A 22,602-nucleotide genomic window follows, 5' to 3' on the forward strand; every position below is an offset into this window, starting at 1 on the left:
AAATAAATAAATAAAAAACCCCAAAAAGAACAAAACCCAACACAAACTGCAACCACCAAAAATTCGGATTATTTATTTAAAAAGTTCTTTGGCCATACCTTTGCTTTCTGCAATGGTGCCATTCGACAGCATAACACTGCAGAGCAGTTCTTACATACTTCCATGAACAGTTTTTCATGTTCCCTGAGTGCAAGAGAAAGGCTAGCTCCATCAACAACTAGCCCATGTTGGATCACATGATCTTCTTTTAGTCTAAATAAGACAGAGATAACAGATTAAAGTTATAAAAACACAAGAAACAATCCAAAATAATTTTATATGAAACATTAAGGTCGGGGCCCCATGGGTCAGAATTGCCACGATTTGACTGCAGCGGTGGAGGGGTGGGGAATTTGCAAAAAATAGCAGCGTTCTACAGTAAGTGCAAAGTGGATGGGATACTGGCAAATCCCATGCCCACTTTGTGGTAAAAAGAGAGGTGTAGACACGCCACGATTTCCAAAACCGCGCCAGCTTTGGAAATCGCAGCACGTCAATTATATCTACGGAAATGCCGGCGGTTTCCCCATAGGTATAATTATAACAGAAAGTTCGGAGGAAAACTATGCAAACTTTCTGTTTAAAGCGCTGCAGGAAGAACCGCGATGCGTTATCCACCTCTTCAAAATTAGTAGCTATCCATAAAGGGGTTTGTAGAATCCTTAGGGTTAGGCCATCAATATTCAATCTGCAGGGGGTCCAACAACCGTGAGCCTTGGAGATCACCTGTACCGAGATTGTGGGGCTCTCACCCCCATTGAAGTCTACACTACAGCAGTGGTTATGAAGACAATGGGACACCACTGCAGTAGCCATTACAACCACTATAAAAAAAATAAGGTGAGCATGCCGCGCAGTGCTTGGCATGTAAACAATTCCAAGAGCTGCATGCCTGGTCAAACAGAAGATCTGTGGACCCTCTCCAATCTAAAATTGATGGTGTGTCTATCAGTAGGTTATCAGTTCTTAAAAGGTGGATAGCCCCTTTAAGTTATTGCAAGATACAAAACTAAAAGTGAAAATTAAGAACTTAAAGATCCCACCCTTCTAACTGTTGCACTGTAGCCCTTTGTGTATTGTAGACATTTGTATACAAGGGTACTATCCAGAGAATATGCCATAATAAGATACAGGACCACAAGGTCCCATGACCCATGTATACTGGCCACTGTGAACGATGAGGTGGCAGTGCGCACACCTGTCTCTCCATTCTATAGAATTGATGAGAACAGTAGAGTAGCCGCCTCGGCTCTACTCTTGAGAGAGCGATACCCCTTTATTCACTCATTTTTAACCCATTTTCCTTCACAAAAGAATTATTCATTAGACATCTAGAAAGACAGTGAGGAACTGGATCCCAAATGTTGTTTGTTCACTTACCGCCTATCAAGCTGTCGCAGTTGCTCAGCACATTCACGATCTGATTTTTGTTGAACAAGTTCAAGAATATTCATGGTTCTGTGGAAATGTCCACAAGATAAGCTGACACTGACAGCTGTCTCATGTTTGTCTCCTGTCAGCACCCACACTTTTATTCCTGCCAACCGCAGTGCCTCAATTGTTTCCTGGACTTTATCCTGGAGCCTAAATAAGATTTCAAAGATATATTGGACTTTACACACCAGAAAACACATATATGGTAGAGAAAAAGAAATGGATCTAAGCTTCATGTATTATAAAATGGATTTCTAATTTCTACAAGTCTACTTCAGAATTATGCTCAAACAACATACATTCTGAACATTATGGAAGAGTAGGATTTTAAGAGTAAGCATGTCCCGTAAGCCATGTAAAGGTTCTTACTTGTCTTCAACACCGGTTGCCCCCAGTAGTTCCAGGTCTCTTTCAATAAGGTTAAAAACGTCAGCCAATCGTTCTTCCCTTTGCTGTAATGCAGTACGGGCATCATGAAGACGCTGATCTATTTCTTGATATTCTTCAGGTGTGAACCTCCTATAGGCTACACACAATGTCCGAAGACCTTTCTGGAATAAGTATATAAACATTGAATCAGCAGAACATTTTAAATGACACATAAATGTCATGTTAAATGTTAACCAATTACTAAATGACGAGATATAACTTATGCCAGGAATAAAACTTACTAAAGCAAACTCGTCCACATGTAGTCTTGTTCTATCAATTTCTCCACTTTTTGCATTGGGAAGTATAGCAGACTCAGCTCCTTTGGTAAAAAGTATCTTCTCCCCTGCAAAGAAATAAAAACAAACATGCTCATAGAGAATCATGAAGAGAAAAAAAAAGCATTGCTATTTATGTAGGATATATATATATATATATATATATATATATATATATATATATATATATATATATATATATATATATTGCAGTGATTTCCTTTTATTATTCGTTTGCTTCGTAAATGCAAAATGAATAAACTTGCTTTATGGTGCTCATTACAATATCCTAACATTTTGCTACCGTAGAGAGAGACTTGGTAACTGCTGTACACAGCTGGCTGTGCGGCTGTTCGAGCAGACATTTGGCAGCACACTGATCCTTATTGTATCAGATCTTTGTTCTTTCCCATCCTGAGAGAGAGAATAGAGAACACACAGGCCGCAACAGTGTCAGTGTATGCAGGAGAGATCATACTCAACAACCGTGCACGTATTGGCACAGAGGAGAGATGACACCTCATGGACTGTAGAAATAGAAAATCGGTACGGGACTTAGTCTGTGCTGATACATTAGAGCTAATGAAGGAAGCATCCTGGACAAAAAAAAAACAACAAAAAACAACAACCTGTATTACTGAAAAAGGCGCTCTTACAAGAGGGAAGTCTGAAACAAAGACCCAACTGTAAATTGCACTTCAGAGGTCTAAAAATGAAGGCAATGAATATTCCAAACTTAAAAACTTACAAACATATACAAAAATCATTTTTGGAATTCAAAGCTTGTGTATAAATTTACCTGAAGGACTTTCAACAATGACACTCATCCTACGCCGGTTTGCATCAAACTCTAGCACGTGAAGAAGTTTGTACCTTACAAAAAGGAATACACAGGATTATTTGACCTGTATATTAGTTGCAAAAATTACACTGGATTACAACAGCAAGGATTTGTGGGACAATAATGGCATCTCTGAGGGGGAGAGTTATGGCAATAACTTCATATCATCCACATGGAGAATGGAGAAGCCATGATGGTTCAGACGCAACTCCTAAGCCCAAGTACTGCAAATGTACAATGCAGTGTGGGAAAGGGTTAATTCAAGCACAGAGTAGACAGGTTACTAGGTCAGTTAACATGATATGGGACAAAACAGGGCTCTGGAGTCAAGACTAAGTTTGGATGGAGAAAAAAATTACAGACTGACTTCAAAATAAAATGCTAGTTCTAAAATACAATTAAAAATTAACACTGTATAAATAATTAGATACATAGTTTGAGGAGTTAAAGCCTGTAGTATTTTTCCTTTAAAGAAATTGTATTAACTGAATTACAGCATTAAGCTTCTTGCACAGAACCAAATTCCATCTTGGAAACACAGTCCATAGGGCCATATTTCCTGGCTGAGTGAGATACGATGCAGCGAGCTACTGAATGGCCCAATCACAACTGCACTAGACTGGCATAAAGTACCGTATTTTTCGGACTATAAGACGCACTTTTTTCCCCAAAATTTTTGGGGAAAAGAAGGGTGCGTCTTATAGTCTGAAGGTGGCGCCTGGCATCCGCTGTAATAGAGAGGCGGAAGCCGGCAAGTGATAGACGCCATTACAGGTGCCGGGGCCTGAGACATCGCTGCGCTCCTCTGACCTTCATGAAGCCAGGCAGCGGCAGGGGCTCCTCCGTCCCCCCGCTGCTGGCTTCATGAAGGGCAGAGGATCGTAGCGATGTCTCAGGCCCCGGCGTCTATCCCTCCCCGGCATCCGCCTCTCTAGTACAGCGGATGCCGGGTCAGTATCCGTGGCCCCTTCTCCCCCAGGGCCGGTCCCCACCGGCCCCGTACCTGTAAAGTTGCAGGCCGGCTCCTGCACGGCGATATCGCAGGAGTCGACCTGTTCGGGTGGCAGCCGGGAGCCTAATGAGGCTCCCCGGTCTGTCACTGCTATATATTAGTATTGCGGCTGGTCTCTATGACCAGCCGCCGTAATACTAATATACAGAATGTCCCATAGACGGCAATACAGTTGTATTGCCGTCTATGGGACTTGCGATCAAGTGACCACAGGTTCAAGCCCCCGGGGGGGAATAAAATAGTAAAAAAAAAAAAAAAAAAAAAAAGCTTTAAAAATATGAAATAAATAAAAGTTCTAAATCACTTCCTGTTTTTTTTTTCAATACAAGGTGATCTAAGCAATAGATATCCCCCAAAATGGTATAACTAAAAAGTACAGCTGGCCCCACAAAAAAAAAACGCTCTATGCATCCCCGTACAGCTGCAGGGTCACCTGTCAATGTGGCCTTGCAGCTGTTGCAAAACTACAACTCCCATATATTAAATATTTTACCAGTTTTTGCTTCAAAATTTTTTTTCCCTATTTTCCTCCTCTAAAACCTATTATAGCGTCTTATAGTCCAGTGCGTCTTATAGTCCGAAAAATACAGTAGATAGTCTAGTACAGTATCGATTGGATCATTTGGGAGCTCACAGTGTCATATATTTCTATGATGTAGTGAGTTCCATATACACAGCCGTGGGCAACCTCATATGGACTGTATTTCCCAGATGGATGCGCATAAAGATTTAAAGCGTAACTAAAGTTTTGGACAACTTTTGATTTTCTGGTAGTATTTTTGCCATTAATAAATTTTGTAATATACGGTACTTTATTAACAAATTTTGTCTACTTTCTATAAAATCCTGAATCTCTTTATACTCTCCCTTGCTTTTGTCTTGATATCTGTATCTGCCTTTCACTGAATATTACGGTGTCTGCTGTGCAGGCTTGAAATATGGGGCTGTATAACGTAGTAAAAATGAGAGGAGAGACACTTCTAACAGTTTTATCTTGGACATTATAAAACATGCAAACTCTTCTTTCATATGAAGCTTGCGGTGCTACCTAAATTATTTCCAGAGATATCAGATATCATATGCATATACATTAAATTTTAATCCCAACTGTGTTTTCAACCAGTGATATATCTGGAAATAATACAGTTAGCACTGCTGCTTTATAGTCATGTGAAAGAAGAGAATCTTTCTTTCAAAAGTTTGTACTTTTCATAATGTCCAAGATATAACTGTTTGGGACCCTCCCCTGCCCTCATTTTCTCTACATGTTACACAGCCCCATATTCCAACCCTGTACTCCACACATGGTAACATTTAAACTGATGCCACATAGGAATAGAATTTATGAAGACTATTCATCTCCTACCTTTACTTTTCTGGTCCTCGCAACCAGTTTCAAATTATTCTCCTGTTTGTCTTTATACAAATTGTGCTCAGAGAACACAGGGGGCGTTCCCTCCATGCTCCGAGCACAGCATTGTCATCCATCGCAACACCATCTCTGTCTTTCTTCCTGACGCCTCTATTTGATTTCCTCCGCATGCGCAGCTGAGTTTGCCACTTCAGGTTCGTGCAGAGCCAACTGCACATGTTCTGTCGGCATATTGTAGTGGTGTATAAAACTAAACAGCGTAGGCGCAGTACGCTCGTGTAAGAGACCACCGCAAAATGGCCAACGAAGCATGTGTTGTTGGCTCTGCCTGAAACTGAAGTGGCAGAGCCGACTGCACATGCAGGGGATTTCGATTCCCCACTGCTGACGAAGTGAAGAGGTGGAGAAATCAAATGGAACATCGGGAAGAAGTAACAGAGGCTGTGCTGTGATGGATGACGACTCTCTGAGCATAATTTGTATAAAGACAAAAAGGAGAAAAATTTGAAAAAACGGTGGCGAGGACCAGCACAGTAAAGGTAAGAGATGAACAGCCTTTATAAAGGCTATTCTGACATGGTATCAGTTTCAAATCTTTTTTTTTTTTTTTTCAATGATAGAATCCCTTTAATAAAGTATATTACAATATTTATTTATGACACAAATACAGCCAGAAAATCAGAAGTTGTCTGAAAGTTTAGCTACACTTTAAAGCAACACAAAAGTGGAGAAAAATAATGATACTTCAACATACAGACATAAGAAATTCAGTCTCAAAAAACTAACAAGATTTTTCACCTTTGCAACTACTAGTTGACTTACTTTTGCTACATATCCCTTTTATTATAAATAGTGTTACCTTTCCAGTTTGCCAAGAATTTTAATTTCCATAATGTCTCCATTCGTACCAGAAAATGCAACACCCATTCTACAAGCAAAAGAAATTAAAAGTTATTCATTTTGGACAAAAATTTAAAAAATAATAACTGCACATTAACTCAAAACAGAAGGAATAGGCTGCAACAAAACAAAGAGCTTATATGCAAAGAATCTTATGCCTTACAGTTCCGTTATATGGAGTTGCAGGCCACGGCATGTGCTGCTATATGTTGCCTATGTACATATTAAGATGCAATACAATACTTGTAGAAAATATTTTGCCCAATTAATACAATGTTAACCCCTTAACGCTAAATCACGTACCTGTACGTCAGGGAATGTGGTTAGTTCCCGCATTCCCACGTACCTGTACGTGATTGAGATCGCACGGGCTCAGAAGCAGTGCCCGTGCGATCTCCATGGGAGGCCGGCTGTATCTGACAGCCAGGCTTCCCCTGTAGCAGCAGGGACGGTGATTGCACCGACACCCCCCCCCCCCCCGTTTAACCCTTAAGGTGCCATGATCCATAGTGATCATGGCACCCTAGTGGTTTGGCAGGCCATAAAGCATGCTGCCAGCTGCCTAAGGAGTCTGTGTGAGCTGTAATTTACAGCTACACACTGCTCCTTAATCCCTCCCCCCATCGGAGCGAGCTCCGATGGGGGGAGGGTTAACCCCTTGGATGCCAGGACGAGAGAAAGCTAGTCTATGCATCTGCATAGCTAGCTTCCTCTATAGACTGCAATACACGTGTATTGCAAGTCTATAGTTAGTATAGAACCAGCGATCCTCTCTGATCGCAGGTTCTAGTGTGCTTACAGCACAAATGTAAAAAAGTTTAAAAAAAATAAAAAAAATAAAGGTGTAAAACAAACAAAAAAACAAACATAGTTACATTTCTCGTAAATCTGGAAAATCGCTGTTACACTTGTAAGCCTTGTAACGTCCAAAATAAATTAAAATACAATCAAAAGATGATGCCGATATAAAGCAGAGATATGGGAGATAATATTTATTACTATATTTGGGTGGTATAACTATCTGCATGAAAAGCAGAGAATTTCACATTTTGAAAATTGCATTTTTTTTCCAAATTTCCATCAAATTTCCTATTTTTTTAATAAACAAATACAAAAATATTGATTAGTGTTTACCACTAACATGAAGTATAATGTGTTACGAGAAAATAATCCCAAAATCACTTGTGTAAGTTAAAGCGTCTCAAAGTTATTGCCATTTAAAGTGACATATGTCAATTTTGAAAAAATACGCCTGGTCCTTAACATACTTTTGGGCTGTGTCCTTAAGGGGTTAAATATGTTCAAATGTATAAGCAATAACATGCAGTAACGTAACTATACCCATTCAAATCATATGAAATCGAAAGGTCCATGAATGAGAGAGCTAAATTTAAAAAAAAAATAAACAAATACGCCTGGAAAATCCATTGTGATGATAATAGCAAGACAGGTACTCACCTTCTGGAAGCTTCAACCAATGCTTTTTCATCAGGTGAGGATGCATAATACTCCAGTTGTGAGGATATTCCATTAGAGAACCGCAGTCCATCAACACAACCATCTGGCTGGTCATAACTTATCTGCACCGTGTGGCATAGGGAGACTGCTTTAAAGAAAAGTTCTTCCTCTAAACTCTGAAAAAGGTAAGGTAAAGGATTTATTCACATGCTGCAGATTCAGTGCAGAAAAACGTGACTGAAAATACGTATATCAGAACAATGGAAAAATAATGCAAGTGTGATCCTAGCACAAGACATGTTTTAACTAACTCTTAGCATAGGAGACCGTCCTCAAAAATATTTCCGTAGAAATGCCAAAGTACAGGTAGGGCAGTGACAGGGATGTATTGGCTTTGAATTACCCTAACATTCTGCTGAAATACAGTCTGAATAACCGCTGCTGTTTAGATTTACTACCGTAGACTAAGAACAGACTGGTTTACTCTATGGTACAGTCTATATCACATTTGCCTACCAAGCTTGTAGAGGCTCCGTCAACATAGTCTATGGTCACTCCTTCTGGAACAAGTTTGCCATTGATCTCTTGGTATTTAATTCCATGTACTGAACACTCTCTAAACTGCATTTCATTTTCTGTCAATGTGCCAGTTTTGTCTGTAAAAACATATTCTACCTGTCAGAAGAAGAAAACAAGAACATTTTTATTAATGTTACAAACCTTTCACCTTTTTAACAAATATATAAAAGTTGTATAAAATTATAAAAGCTAAGAAAAAAGGGAAGGCAAACAAAGACTGGGGATAAAAAAGAAAGCCATTGTGGTGTGTCAAGTAAGTCAACACTGGAAGGTATATGAGGAGCGACCAATAGAAGCTGCCGGCTGGTGACCAAGGTGGAGGGTTGTGATGGCATAGGCTGAAACCTTATTACAGAAACATCATTTAAGCTCAAAAAGACCCGAAGTAGGGCAAGTAATACCTTTGGAGTACATCCACACATGGATTTTCAGGCATAAAGGTCAACACAATATTTTACATCAGCAGTCAGAGGATGAAAAATGTTTGTAAAAATAAAAATGGGATTCCTCACAATTTGTAGCCAACTAATTTATTCCTCATAACATCCTCTGATGTCAATAACGATGTAAATGCCATAAATGCAACGTCCATAATAAAAGATAAATAGAGACAGAAAAATAGATATAGAGAACAGTGATGTGATCCAGACAGGGAGAAACCAGCATCTCAGACATTTCGGACACGTCCCGTTCTTCATGTGCAATTACATAGGTTGCTAATCGGCATTATATAGCCCTCATTCATATATAATACAACAAAATATACAAGTAAACAATGCAAAAATTAATAAAGCAACTTCCCTAGCAAATCTACAATTACCAATAACTGACCACTAAGTTACCAAACTTTCATTCTTTGTTTAATCCTTCTGGCACCAGTGTATTCAATATTACAATCCAACTTTTCTCAGCGCTTAACAAACTTTGATGAACTTTGTTTTTTATGACATTTATATTGAGTTATTGATATTGTGGATAAAAATACGGACCCATACACCCAGCTGAAGTTTTGCAGCTGTCTGTCTGGGACAAATTGAAAAGCCGCAAAATATGTAGCAATTCCTATATATGTTCATATCTGCAGCTCTGTCAATTAATTTTCAATGTATGGCTGAGTGAAAAACCACGGATGACATACAGATAGCAATGCAACCAATGCCGTTTTTATTGATCCATAGAATACATATAGCCTAAGGGCTTATTATCAAATGTATGGGTTGTGAGAAACCTATAAGACGTTATCTAAAGTAGTAAGTGATTCTGTTGCACCTTTGGGCTAATTTTTACTTCATGTGTTGAACAGTCCAATGACCTGCTAGACCCTTTCATTGAGGTCAGATGTATTAACCCTTGCAGGACCAAACATCATTAATGCCTCAATGCTCAGGCCAAATTTAGCACTTTTGTATGCATTGCTTTACAGAACAATATCTTTTTAATGGCTTTGCATAATCAACTATTTCACCATGTTTTTCAGGACACATATGGCTTGAAATAACTAGCTTTATTTGTTAAATAAGTTGAATATTTTGTTCACTAGTAGTAGAACGGTATAAAATGTGAATAAAAAAAAACCCTGTAAATTTAGCTCCTTTTACCTAAAACAAAATTGTCTTTATATATTATTGCCCGTAAACATATTAAAATTTGCTTTCCTAGTTCTTCTGTTCACAGGGGCTATACATTTATATATATAGTTCTTAAAAAAAAAAAAAAAAAAAAAAAAAAAAGGCTATATATGGTTTTATATCCAGCATGGCTTATTTTCGGGACCTCTTGTCCATGTGGAAATTAACCAGTAGTATTGTATAGTAGAGCACTGTAAACTGCTTTATTTATCTATAGCTAGGCTCCCCAATAAGACACAACAGACATCCAGGAAGTAGGTGATGGGAGGGGGTAGCAGGGGAGCGAGTTCTCCTAGTACAATTTAAATGGAAAGGCTCTTTCACTTTACTATCATCACTATAAAGAGGTAATTTTTGTAGATAAAAATGATAAAAGTCGTAAAAGCTGATGGTTTGGAATATAATGGGTACAAGAACATGAACGTGATTACAATCATTGAACTTACAAAATTCATGCTGAAATGGACTTTAGTGTCACTGAAGGAGTAAAGACAATTATTTATAAAACATAAGTTTTATTTTTCTTTAAAATAACTTCTAAACTTCAATTAAAAACTGTGGGAAAAACCTCACAGATAAAGGGACTGAACTAATGAGAGGTCAGCCGTTTCTAATGCAGCTAGCCCACAGTAAATGTTCCCATGTTTGTCCACCTGTAATTTTGGTTTGGACAAAACCCACTTATCACCCCTATAATACTAAATATTAGTAGGTAATAGGGAGTGGGTGAGACAACCAGCCAGTAACCACATAGATATGTCCCCACAGATTTCTTTAGTGATCACCACACGTGGTGATAATTCAGGGGGAAATTACAATGTATTAGGCTGAATTAAATATTATATTGTCCCCACAACGTTCACAAAATTGAGCATGAACGCTGTATCAGTCCCAATCCATGCACTTGATCTACTCTGCACTGGATCTCCTCAATATTCTCAAAGTTTATCAACCTATTTTTTGGTCTGGACAAACCTCTTATTATCCCTATCCCTAATACTAATGTTAGTAGGTGATATGGGAGTGGGTAGAACAGCCGGCCCATAGCAGTATGAGAATATCCCCAAAAATGTGGTGAAGAGTCGGGGGAATATCACCTCATATCAGGCTGACTTCTATATTGATTTGTCCCTACGGCTTTCACAAGATTGTACATGAACGCCGTATCCAGTCCCAGTTATTGCGCTAGATCCCCTCTGCGGGTCATTCCGTGTCAAGTGAACCAATGATTTTTCCCTCTATATTTTTAATTCTTTTGAGATTTTGTTATTTGGTAATAGTGTGTCAGAGAATGCAAAATGTGAAGAAAAAAAAATTCTAGAAATTTTTTTGGATTTTTAATTGATTTTCAAAGTTCAGAAAAAGTGCGAATTTCTGTGTTGCCTGCCTTTACATTTCTTCTCATAACTTAGGCTAGAAAAAAGAGAAACAAAATAAACGCCATTCTACTCAGAACTATACAGGCTTTCACCAAATATGTCACAAGAGTATCTTTGTTAATATTTTACCCATGTGAATGCAAACGCAAAATTTTAAAACGCATTTCCAAAAAAAACGTTTTATTTAAAAATTTCAAAAAATGCACATGGGCCTGCTATGCCCTTAGCCACATCTGTAACAAAATTCAAGCTGGGATCGCGATGGGATAATATTTTAAAATATAACTATTACAGTGTCATTCCGAAAATCTTGAATTCAGATCTGTTCAGCCTGTGGTCTAAAAGTGTGGGGTCTATATGTGAGATATGTACAGAGAATGAGCCACCTCACAAAATTTTAATGTTAACTAATGTAAGACTAGCAGTATACAGGTCCTGTAATATGACACTAGAGTGGGACCATCTCTCTCAGAGGTGTGTTTCTGGTAGGACACTTATTGTAGTTCACCTCAGATAACCACAAGAAGGGAGGTTCCAATCTTCATGTTTGATGCATGTCCCTTATTATTAAAGGTAGAGTAGAGTAATTAATACAGAAGTCATGTTGTTATGTTCTCATATTGCATTGCTCAGTACAGTGGGGCAAAAAAGTATTTAGTCAGTCACCAATAGTGCAAGTTCCACCACTTATAAAGATGAGAGGCGTTTTCCACCATATTTTCCACCATAATTTGCAAATAAATTCTTACAAAATCAGACAATGTGATTTTCTGGATTTGTTTTCTCATTTTGTCTCTCATAGTTGAGGTCACCTATGATGTAAATTACAGATGCCTCTCATCTTTTTAAGTGGTGGATCTTGCACTATTGGTGACTGACTAAATACTTTTTTGCCCCACTGTATATGTTGATACAGTCACTGATGTAAGGAATGACTGAGGACTTGATGCTAATGTACAATTACTAGGTAGTATGGAAGGACACTTATTGTAGTGCACCTCAGATAACAAGAAGAAGGGAGGTCCTAATCTCCATGTTTGATGCATGTCCCTTATTATTATAGATGAATGTTAATAAAGAATATAATATATATATATATATATATATATATATATATATATATATATATATATATATATCTTAATAAATTACATGTTTAGTGATATAATAAAAAACAATTGTTACATGTAGAAATAGGTGTTATAAATATTGCTTCTTGTACTCTTGTTAACATATAATTAGGATGAGACTATTTAGAAAATCGCACTTGAGGATATGAACAGCTTTTTTCTTTTGGTTTGTTCAATGCATTCAGGTTGAAAATGCTTATGTTTTTTTATTGTTGCATATAAATGTTGAATTCAGCAAGTTGTAATTTGAAAAGAAAAAAGGAAGAAGCTCACACAAACAGAAAATCAGATGATTCAAGGCTTAAAAAAAAATAATTGATCCCAATTTGGACCCAAGTTGAAAACCTGTACAAATATAACCAAGAACACAAGTAACACAAATGCATTTTTTCACAATTTTAAAACATACGTTTTTTTCACAATTGCGCATCAAAATTTTGAATTTGATTTCTCCAAAACAAAATATAAAGAAACATCGTCTTGTGACATATCAAATGAAAGCCGGTACCGCTCTGAGAAAAATGATGCCTCTCCCACCTATTTATCTTAATTCTAGCCCAAGATATGTTAAAAAATGTAAAGCCATACCAGGCCAAAATTCACACTTTTTCAAAACTTTAGAAGTCTATAAAAAATTAACTGATGAAGAAAAAAATTCAAAACTTTTTATTTGTAATTAACTTAAGTTGTACTTCATAAAAAATAAAAATAAAAAAAATCTAAAGACGTCAGGTAAAAAAAATATTCCTATTTGGATCACTTGATATGGAATGACCCCTGCGCTAAATCTCCTCAACGTGTTTCGCTAGTATATGTCATAGCTCATCAGGAGGATGGTGTTTGGGAGACAATGTAGTTTGCCGTTAAAACCGCATTTTCCGCGCCCTTGACGGTAGGACGCGGTATTGAGTGTGCTGCCTCGAGTAAATACCAGTCAGTGATATATATGTTTTTACAATGGGTATGCCGTCCGAGACATTAGAATATCTATGAGGGCTTTTTAGCTCATGAAATGAACTTTAATATGAAAACCTTAGTAAATTTGGGGAAAAATATTTCTTACAATAAATAGCTGGAATCCAGGGAAATATCTAGTGTAAAGTACACCACAATTTTCCTAATGTATTATTATATTAAACCATTTATGTAAAGACATTTCCCTGATGTCTACAGGATTTACAGGAAACCTTTTAGAGACTGAGCGCACAAATTGCAACCCAAAACCGACTAATTTAACGCAAAATGCCAACACGGCAATTTAACCTTAATACTGTTTTATAGTGACTGTGCAATATAATTACACTCTGTAATAAAATCAATTCTGATGTAAAACAGTTCCTATGTGATCTAGATAGTGAAGGGCCCCCACACCGTACAATCTGCTCCACAGTAGCCCCTACAGAGTATAATATGCTCCACAGTGGCCCACACACAGTATAATATGCTCCACAGTGGCCCGCCACACAGTATAATATGCTCCTGTACATGCCTGCACTTCCATGAAGAGGAGCCAGGTGACGACCTTCTTCCTTCGAAATGCAGGCACTGATAAATGACAGCATCGCACCTGCATTGTGTTCTGCAACCACCTGCCTACACTGACAATTTACAGGTGTATGTGAATTTGCACATACACCTGAAAGAAGTGCTTGCTTGCTGGGGGAACTGGAACAGCTGTCCAGGGTTCCCCATTAGCAAGCAATTGAGGAACCTGGTTGGCACGACAGTGTGCATGCCCTCAGAGAGGGCTCTGAGTGCCCCCTCTGGCACGCATGCCATAGGTTTGCCACCATGGTTTCTATAGTCACTTGCTCAACCAAATAGCACATAATAAGGTGCAAGAGTATACGGTGTTCAAGTCTGTATATTGATTTAGCAAAAAACATAGGGGCTTTTCTTTATCATGCAAGGAGCCTTATATTCTACACATTCAATCAGTTGATACCCTCTTAAGACACCTACTTGCTTTTTAGCAAAAAAATAAATAAATCTATTTGCAGAGTATACCCTAATAAGATTAGGGTCAACGCCACATATTTCTTGAAATTTCAAAAACTGTTTTACTCATTTTGGTACACCTCTTGGTTCACATCTCCGCACGGGTTTCTGTTCCGCTTTGGGATCCCCCTGAACGGAAACCTAATCTGCATTAAAAAAAAAGCAGTTACCTTAGGAAATCCACAGTCCTCATAGACTATAACGGGGTCTGCGTGGTGAAAAGGGTGAAAAATGGGAAATGGAATGCCCTTACGGAGACCGGGTGCAGATGTGAACCAAGCCTAAATGGGGCTTACAAAAAACCCCAAAACATATGCTTGCTTCAGAAACAACTTAATTCACAAGAACAGAGCCGATTCTCAGGTAAAAAATGTCAGCAACAAATCTGCTGCCAGTGAATATCCCCTTACACAGCAAGCAGCTCAGAATAAAGTGTGGGAAATGGAAGGCAATGTGCATAATATAGCTACAATTCTTGCTGATGTAACATCACCTATGACTCCTACTGCAGTATGACAGCACTCAGCTAGTGGGAACAGTGCCACTACAGATTAATCCTCTTGACAGTAGTCTGAGGCTGGAGGGTAGCAAGCTTGAGATGGCATTATCAGCTGCTTTACAGAAGACATAGTGGATTCATGAAGCAGGTACTCACAGATAACAAAAAGGTAATAAAAGAAAACACAAGAATAATACAATGGGGCTAATTTATCATGGCTCATGCACCAGAAAACTTACATATGAGAAAAAAGTTGCTAAATTTTTTCGTGAAAGTCAATTTAAAAAAAAAAAACAAAAAAAAAACATGGCTTCTTTCTTTAAATTCAGAAACAGCTCCATTTCCTTTTGTCTGGCAGTGACTTGTTTATTGGTCACACAGCCGTAATACAAATCTATCCCATTTTTCTGAATTGGACTCAGCTGCAGAATGACCATGTGACCAATGGATGTCATGGCATCTTGAGGAAGAAAGTGGAGTCATTTTTCAAAGAAAGTAGCCAAGTTTTCTATTCCCTTTATGTGTTTTTCACTGCATGGCACTCGACATTCAACATGCCAGAAATCTACACCAGTAAGGCGATACCACAGAATTTTGGATGCCTGTGAATTATGCCAAGGCGTGCACCTAATCATAAATTGGGTACAAACTGCGGCAGGACAGAAAACGTTGTTCTTGATAAATCAAGTCGATTGTATTAAAAAGAACAAAACGGCAAAAAAAAATTTTTTCCTCAATTTATTTCAATGTCAAAAAACATTACCTGTCCAAGCTCTTCGTTCAGGTCAGATGTATTAACCTGTGCTCTTTGATTGCTTTCCTCATGATACAGATCAAGGTCCCAACCAATAAAGAATGATCCAAGAAATTTTTGCATTTCCACTGTCACATAAAGTGAGATAGGGATGATAAAATTATAAAGCACTAGAAATGCCAGGAAATCTGAAATGAATTTTAGAATCTAAAAAACAAAACAAAAAAAAAAAAAACACTTATTAGTGAAAAAAAAATTGAATATTACAATAATATTACAATATTATTTCAATAACTTAGGTGCAAAAAAAGCATGTGGCAGAATTTAAAAAAATCAATGCAAAAACATGGATAAACATTACATAAACATAATCATCATACCAGCACTATGTTATCGATACTACAATGTACTTTAATGGTAGCAGTAATCTAGTGGCTCTTTACAACTTTTTAAGAATCATTACTAATTAGGAATTAACCGGTTTTATAGTAAAAAATAAATAAATTTATAATTCAGTTATTTTACACTGACAAATTATCATGTAAAGCAAAAGCAATAAAAACCCACCACTTTTCAATTAAAAAACAAAACAAAAAAAACAACTTTAATAGGCACAAGGACTTTTTCAAATGGCTCTATAACTAAATATGATTTTGACTTCCTGCCTCTCTAACCCCATAACTTTTATTTTTCCATTCACAAAGCAATATGAGGACTGTTTGGGGGACAAATAGTACTTGGTAATGTCACCATTTAATATTCCATACAATGTACTAGGAAGCTGTAAAAAAAAAAAATTCTGAATGGTGTGGAATTGGAGAAAAACTTTGTGAGACTTTCTGACAGGCTTTTAAATGGCGTTCATTGTGCAAACCAAATCACCTGTATTGTATTGTCTGGTAAGATTTAAAATTTTGTTTTATTTATGTTTTCAAATCAAATCAAATAAGCTTTATTGGCACGTCCGAATAGATATTTGGCATTGCTAAAGCTAGTAAAGTGTGTGTGGGGGGGGGGGAGTTGGACTCGGGTGGGTGAGTGGTGGGTATGGTGGGGGTGGGGTGTGTGGTTTGGGGTATAACAGTCCGTGGAGTCTCATCTTCCTCTTCGTTGGTGACTGCTATATGGGGAGGTGGGGGTGGGGCAGGTGTATTGGGATAAATATAATAGTCCGTGGAATCTCATCTTCCTCTTATTTGGTGACAGCTGGACACGTATTGGGCAGCGATCGCCACAGTGGCCTCTTCTTCTCCCAGTAGGATGTAGAGTTTCCTCTTCTCGTCTGCAGATATGAAGTCTGGGATGTGAGCAGAGAGTCTTTGGTAGTAGACGGCCCTCACATCTGAGTATTTGGTACAGTGTAGCAGGAAGTGGGTCTCGTCTTCTAGGACCCCCTGGTCACAGTGCTGGCACAGTCTGTTCTCGCGTGGCTTGTACGTCTGCCTGAATGCAGCAGCTACTGGAAAATTTCAAAAATTAAAATGGTCGAAGTTTTTGGGTGCAGTAGTTGCTGGGTGCTGGGGAAAGGGAGGGGGTGTTTTGGTTGTCTGTCTGCCCCTTCCCTGAGCTTGAGGGTTTTTTTCCCCCACTTGGAATTCAGCCGGGCTGAATATAGGGTATCTGCAGTGCTCCTATTAACCCCTTCCTGACGGAACAGGAGCACTGCAGATACCCTATATTCAGCAGACCGGGCACTTTCAGACACATGGTTACCTAATGTGTTTGTGTTTTCACAGTCATTTTCTACTTTTATATGTATTCTAGGGAAAGGAGTGATTTAGAACTTTTATTTATTTATTTTATTATATTTTTTTTAAAGCTTCTTTTTTTTTTTACTATTTTATGGGAGATTCTATTGCGGCTGGTCAAAATTTTTTTTTTTTTTCTTGACTCGAGTATAAGCCGAGGGGGGCTTTTTCAGCACAAAAACTGTGCTGAAAAATTCGGCTTATACTTGAGTATATACGGTATACCATTTTAGGAAATGTCTATTGCTTTGGTCGCTTTTTATCCAAACTATATGAGGCAAAACAGCATCCCCCTCCCCCCCCCAAAAAAAAAAAAAAAACACAAAAAACCCCGGCGTTATGGCTTTCACTGTATGGGAATAATATTTTTATAGCTTTGTAGAATGGATGTTTTTTGGATACCTAATGTCTAAGCGTTTTACTTTATTTTAGTACTTTCATATGTGTTAATGGGGAAGGGGGGTTGATTTGAATTTTTATTTTTTTATTTCATTTTAAGAACAAACTATAATAAAAGTAAATGAGAGATGAATCTGGGAGCCTTCAATAGGCTCCCAGATGTCGTGTGAATGGATCGCAGCCCCAAGATTTCCAGGGGCCAGTGATCCACCCCAAAATAGTACCTTGATCTGCTATTTGGATGTGAATATATCATGGATGTCTAAGATAGGAACAACCCCTTTAATACTAAGAGTTCTATATTCCCTTTCTGATCATTATGAATTTGGAGCAGAAAGCAGAGAATTAATACATGTAGTTTGGAACACTGTATGTATGGTGGGGGGTCAAATTGCCATTAGGTTAAACCCTTATGATGGTCATAGACATAGTCATAGCAAATTTAAAATTCAGCTGTTATGGAAACAACTGCTAAAAGTTATTTTTTTAACATACCTTACTGCTATTTCTGTCATGTTCTGTTTTCTGGTTGTACCATGGTTCATCCCATTTTTCTTCTGCTTGCCATGCATATTTCAAGATTGTGCTGAGAATAGCTTCAAATAGGAGAATAATAAGGTACACAAGCAGAAAGGTGTTCATGGACCTGTGTATATAAATCAATTGAGGAAATTGAGAATATCATCTACTAAAAAATAAAAAGTGAAAAATAAAACAAATAAAGGTTATTAAAGTATAAATATCAAAAATAAACTTAAATTAACAAGCAGCTTCATATATACTGGTACATACAGTAAATCAACAATATCATGTAATAGTGGACTCTCTCAAGGCAATGGATGGCGGCACCCATGTTTGTGTGCGTTTCCTCCAAGTACCTTAGTTTCCTCCCAATTTACATAGGTAAATTGGCTTCCTGTAAAACAACTGACCCTCATGGGTGTTGGGGATGAGCTCCTGTATTGCAGCCAATAGCTCCCATACTCCACAAAAAGCACATTGCCATTTGACACATTCAGAACAGGGATGAATGTGTCTCATGGGTTTATATCATCTACATCACTTAAAGGACTTGTCCCTTCTCAAGGATCCCAGCTATACTGGTAGCTTATGTAAACTGAAGACTTTTCCCAAATATATCGCTTTAGAAATGCTGCTTTATTTGTCTGCTATGTGAACCTATTCCTCCCATTGTTTACACAGCATTACCATAACCATGAACCTGTAAAAAAGGACAAGTGACATCACTGACTGGGAAGGACAATCAGTTCAGCTAATTACAGTTTGCTGATAAAGCAGAGTCTGTTATCTCTCTATGTAAACACACACAGATAACGCTGAGTGCATATTATCTGATCTGCATAAGTATTGTGATACTTCAGTGTCCTGTTCAGCAAGGAATTGGGGGGCAGGGGGATACAGGAAATGAGAAAAAGAGACAAAGGGCAAACTTCTGAAACAGTGAGACGGGAAAACCCCTTTAAGGAATGTGCCTTTAAGACCAGATGGAGGCGCCACAATCATGGACCAGATCTCAGTCAGTGGACACTAAAACTTTCACACCCCTTATCTATGAGGTGCTGCTTGCTCACCTCCTGATATTGATCGTTCTGCTTCACATCATGCATATCATTTACCACTATGTTCCTTCTTTTCAGCTAGCCATTAAATAGGTACAAAATAGCAAAGACTTGAAGATATAATTTTTCCCTACATCTTACAATTTATTTTCTGTTGAGGGGCTGGCAATCAATTTGCCCCTCACATTCCCCTCCTCCACACACCTGTTCTCATGGCTTGTATGGTTACTATTGAAACAAGGCCTACCAATGCTAAATTACTTTTAAGCATTGTGGCAAGAAGTTTAATAGTAAGGTGGCAGTCACAATATCATTGAGTGTACTTTTCTTGCTTTCTGTTTCCACTTGTTCCTGCATTCTGAGCATGCGCAACCCCCCCCCCCCCCCCCCCAAAAAAAAAAAAGAAAAACAAAAAACAGACAGTATAACATATGATGTCAGTTACTGTCCATAAGCCGTACACAATAATGTTAAAAAAATAAGACGCTTGCCGCCCATCATAAATCCGTTATTTAGAAGGGACACAAAATCTTGCGCCCTTGGTTTTTATGTCCGTGAAAAAAAACGGGCATGTGATTGATTTGGTGTAAACTGACACTAACGGACAATAGATAAAATCCCAATGAAATAAAAGGGAATGTTAACAGATTTATGACGATTCTGTTAGTGTCTGTTGTTAACATTTTGTAACAGATGCTAGCAACGGACACTTCTAATGGTAGTGTGAAAGCCTCCCAATACAACAATTTTCCATAGACGCAATACTATAGTACTGCAGTCTATGGTCTCAGCAGTCCAACAACTAAATGTTCTACAATAAAAATAAAAAGAACAATCATATTAAGTGCCAATAGAAAGCTCTTTAGGCAGGACAAATTCATTTCACAGCTATGTTAATGCAAACAATAAAATACTAAGAGAGAAAATGGTTATGGCAGGAAGGGGTTAAAAGAAACAAGGTTTTCGTTATATTCATGTTCCATGTAGTAAAGCATTCGAGTTTTGTACATTACAGTCAAACTGATGAAATCCCTGTATAGGTTAGGGTAGAAATCATTAGAATAATCATTAGAATAATGAAACCAACTGTAATAGTGCTTTGCATGATCTTTACTGGAAAGTAAAAAAGGACATACTTTTCCACTGCAGACCGTTTTTGTGATTTACACTTGTAATTCAATGCCATTTTTGCTTCCATCCCAGTATATACGGCAACTCCTGTAAAATAAACGTAGAAGTAAATGTAATTGTATATGAAAATAGGAGCAATTACAGTGTCAGGTCTGACATATTTGTAAAAATTTAGGTTAATTCTGATAAGAAATTGACCAGTGGGAAATTAAAGGGAAAAAAAAAAAAAATGGTATAAGCATTGTATATATTGTACACTCTTAGGGTGCATTCACACTGAGTCTACGCTCAGCTGATTCTGAACGTAAAGCACGTTCAGAATATGCGCGTACAAAGCAGATCCCATTAAATTCTATCGGAGCCGGCATACGTGCGCTCCCCACTGAAATGAATGGGCTGGTTTTTTTTATTGCTTTCAATGTGATACGCGCGTAATACATTGACAGGAATAGGGGAAAAAAGCAGCCCATTCATTTCAAAGGGGAGCGGACGTATGCCAGCTCCCATAGAAATTAATAGTATCTGCTTTGTACACGCTCATTTCTGAACGTGTTTTACGTTCAGAATCAGCTGAGCGTAGACTCAGTGTGAATGCACCCTTATGTTGGTTTTACACTAACAGTTTGGCGGACTATAAAACAATAAATGTTGTACATCCTAGTGTATTTCCATGTGTCACCTGTGCCCAACTTTTTTACGGACATAAAGATGCCATGAAAGGACCCTTAAAGGGAGTCTGCCACCAGAACCCAGTGTATCAACCAGCCCCACAGATAGAGGTTTTCACCAACATGCAAATGAGATCTTTGGAACAATGAGGGCACTATCCCTTACCTCTTTGGAGTATCAGTAACATCCTCATTGCTTAAAAGACCTAATTTGAATATTGACAACAAAAAACCAAAACCACTATGATATCTTGGCATTTGAGGCCGTGATTCACGAGGGGAAAGCACTGTTTAATTCAGGTGACCCTAACCTGTCTATCTTGGACTGGATCGATATGCTGAGTTCTGGTGACAGACTCCCTTTAAGAACATCTGTCAGAAGTAAACAATGCTATTGATCTCTCTGTTCACGGTTATTCCTATGGCACTACTGTCTCCTATAACAAGAGCTTGGTATTATACGTCATAAGCAAATAACTCATGCTAGGTTCACACCTGCGAATCCCCCCCCCCCCCACAGCAGAGACCGAGCGCGAGTGTGAACCGAGCCTTAGTCATGATAGACCCATCAAATACAGGTCTACTGCTGAGAACAGAGACACAAGAAAATACAAGCATTAGAAAATAGGTAAAAAATATAGACCAGAATCTCTACACATGCACAAGACAAGTTCTTCCTCACAGCAAAAATCAAAGCACCATTTTAAGTTAACTTCCACAGCACTTGAAAATGAACAGATGACATTAACTGCGTGTATGAAAACCTAAGCTTATAATTTGTCAATCTGCTTTATCTTACTTGTTACTAAAACTGGTCATACACAGAGAACTGAACTAAGCAGTTGCCACCCAACATGTCTCCCTTTGTTGTGGAGATAAGTCCTGTCCGTCAGTGGCTTATTGTTCCATTTGTTGAAATACTCATGTACGTTCAGCCAATCAGGGCATGTATGTATGTATGCATGTATGTATGTATGTATGTATGTTAACTGCTGAAGGATGGCTACTAAAAATCAGATGTATAGCCAGTTTAAGGAGAACCTGGCAACATTCCTAACTCACTGTTTTAGATCATGCTTGCTATTAAGAGCACCACTAGCCCCACACATGGCACATCGCCTTTCAGGAAAGTGGTGAGGGTGGTGTGGCTTTTTATTTATTTATTTATTTTACAAAATTTCCACACAACAAGCTAACCTGTGAAAAAGACTGGGATGTTTACATATATTCTACAGCAGAAAACTGGCATATAAGGCAAGCTAAATCTGCCTCAATGTTTCAAACAGGGCTCTCTCCTTTTCTTAGACAACTTCATAGGAAGTCAGTTACTGTATGATCTGAGAAGA

The 22,602-nt window shown here is 38.1% G+C and overlaps 1 protein-coding gene across 5 annotated transcripts in view; it reads right to left on the minus strand.

Annotated features, from left to right (window-relative positions):
• Positions 1-22,602, minus strand: part of ATP11B (ATPase phospholipid transporting 11B (putative)) — a 91,898-nt gene that overhangs the window by 33,113 nt on the left and 36,183 nt on the right. For all 5 annotated transcript variants that reach the window (XM_075268597.1, XM_075268601.1, XM_075268596.1 and 2 more), the window contains exons 10-20: positions 20,594-20,675; positions 18,373-18,523; positions 15,740-15,937; positions 8,280-8,438; positions 7,764-7,939; positions 6,265-6,333; positions 2,980-3,053; positions 2,145-2,248; positions 1,843-2,024; positions 1,420-1,623; positions 99-252 (exon numbers count right to left, since the gene is read on the minus strand). In XM_075268597.1, the coding sequence (XP_075124698.1) occupies positions 99-252; positions 1,420-1,623; positions 1,843-2,024; positions 2,145-2,248; positions 2,980-3,053; positions 6,265-6,333; positions 7,764-7,939; positions 8,280-8,438; positions 15,740-15,937; positions 18,373-18,523; positions 20,594-20,675 (1,553 nt within the window). The remainder of the gene's footprint in view (positions 1-98; positions 253-1,419; positions 1,624-1,842; positions 2,025-2,144; positions 2,249-2,979; positions 3,054-6,264; positions 6,334-7,763; positions 7,940-8,279; positions 8,439-15,739; positions 15,938-18,372; positions 18,524-20,593; positions 20,676-22,602) is intronic.

Source organism: Leptodactylus fuscus, chromosome 3 (genome assembly GCF_031893055.1).
Source record: "Leptodactylus fuscus isolate aLepFus1 chromosome 3, aLepFus1.hap2, whole genome shotgun sequence".
In the NCBI taxonomy this organism is placed as follows: domain Eukaryota; kingdom Metazoa; phylum Chordata; class Amphibia; order Anura; family Leptodactylidae; genus Leptodactylus; species Leptodactylus fuscus.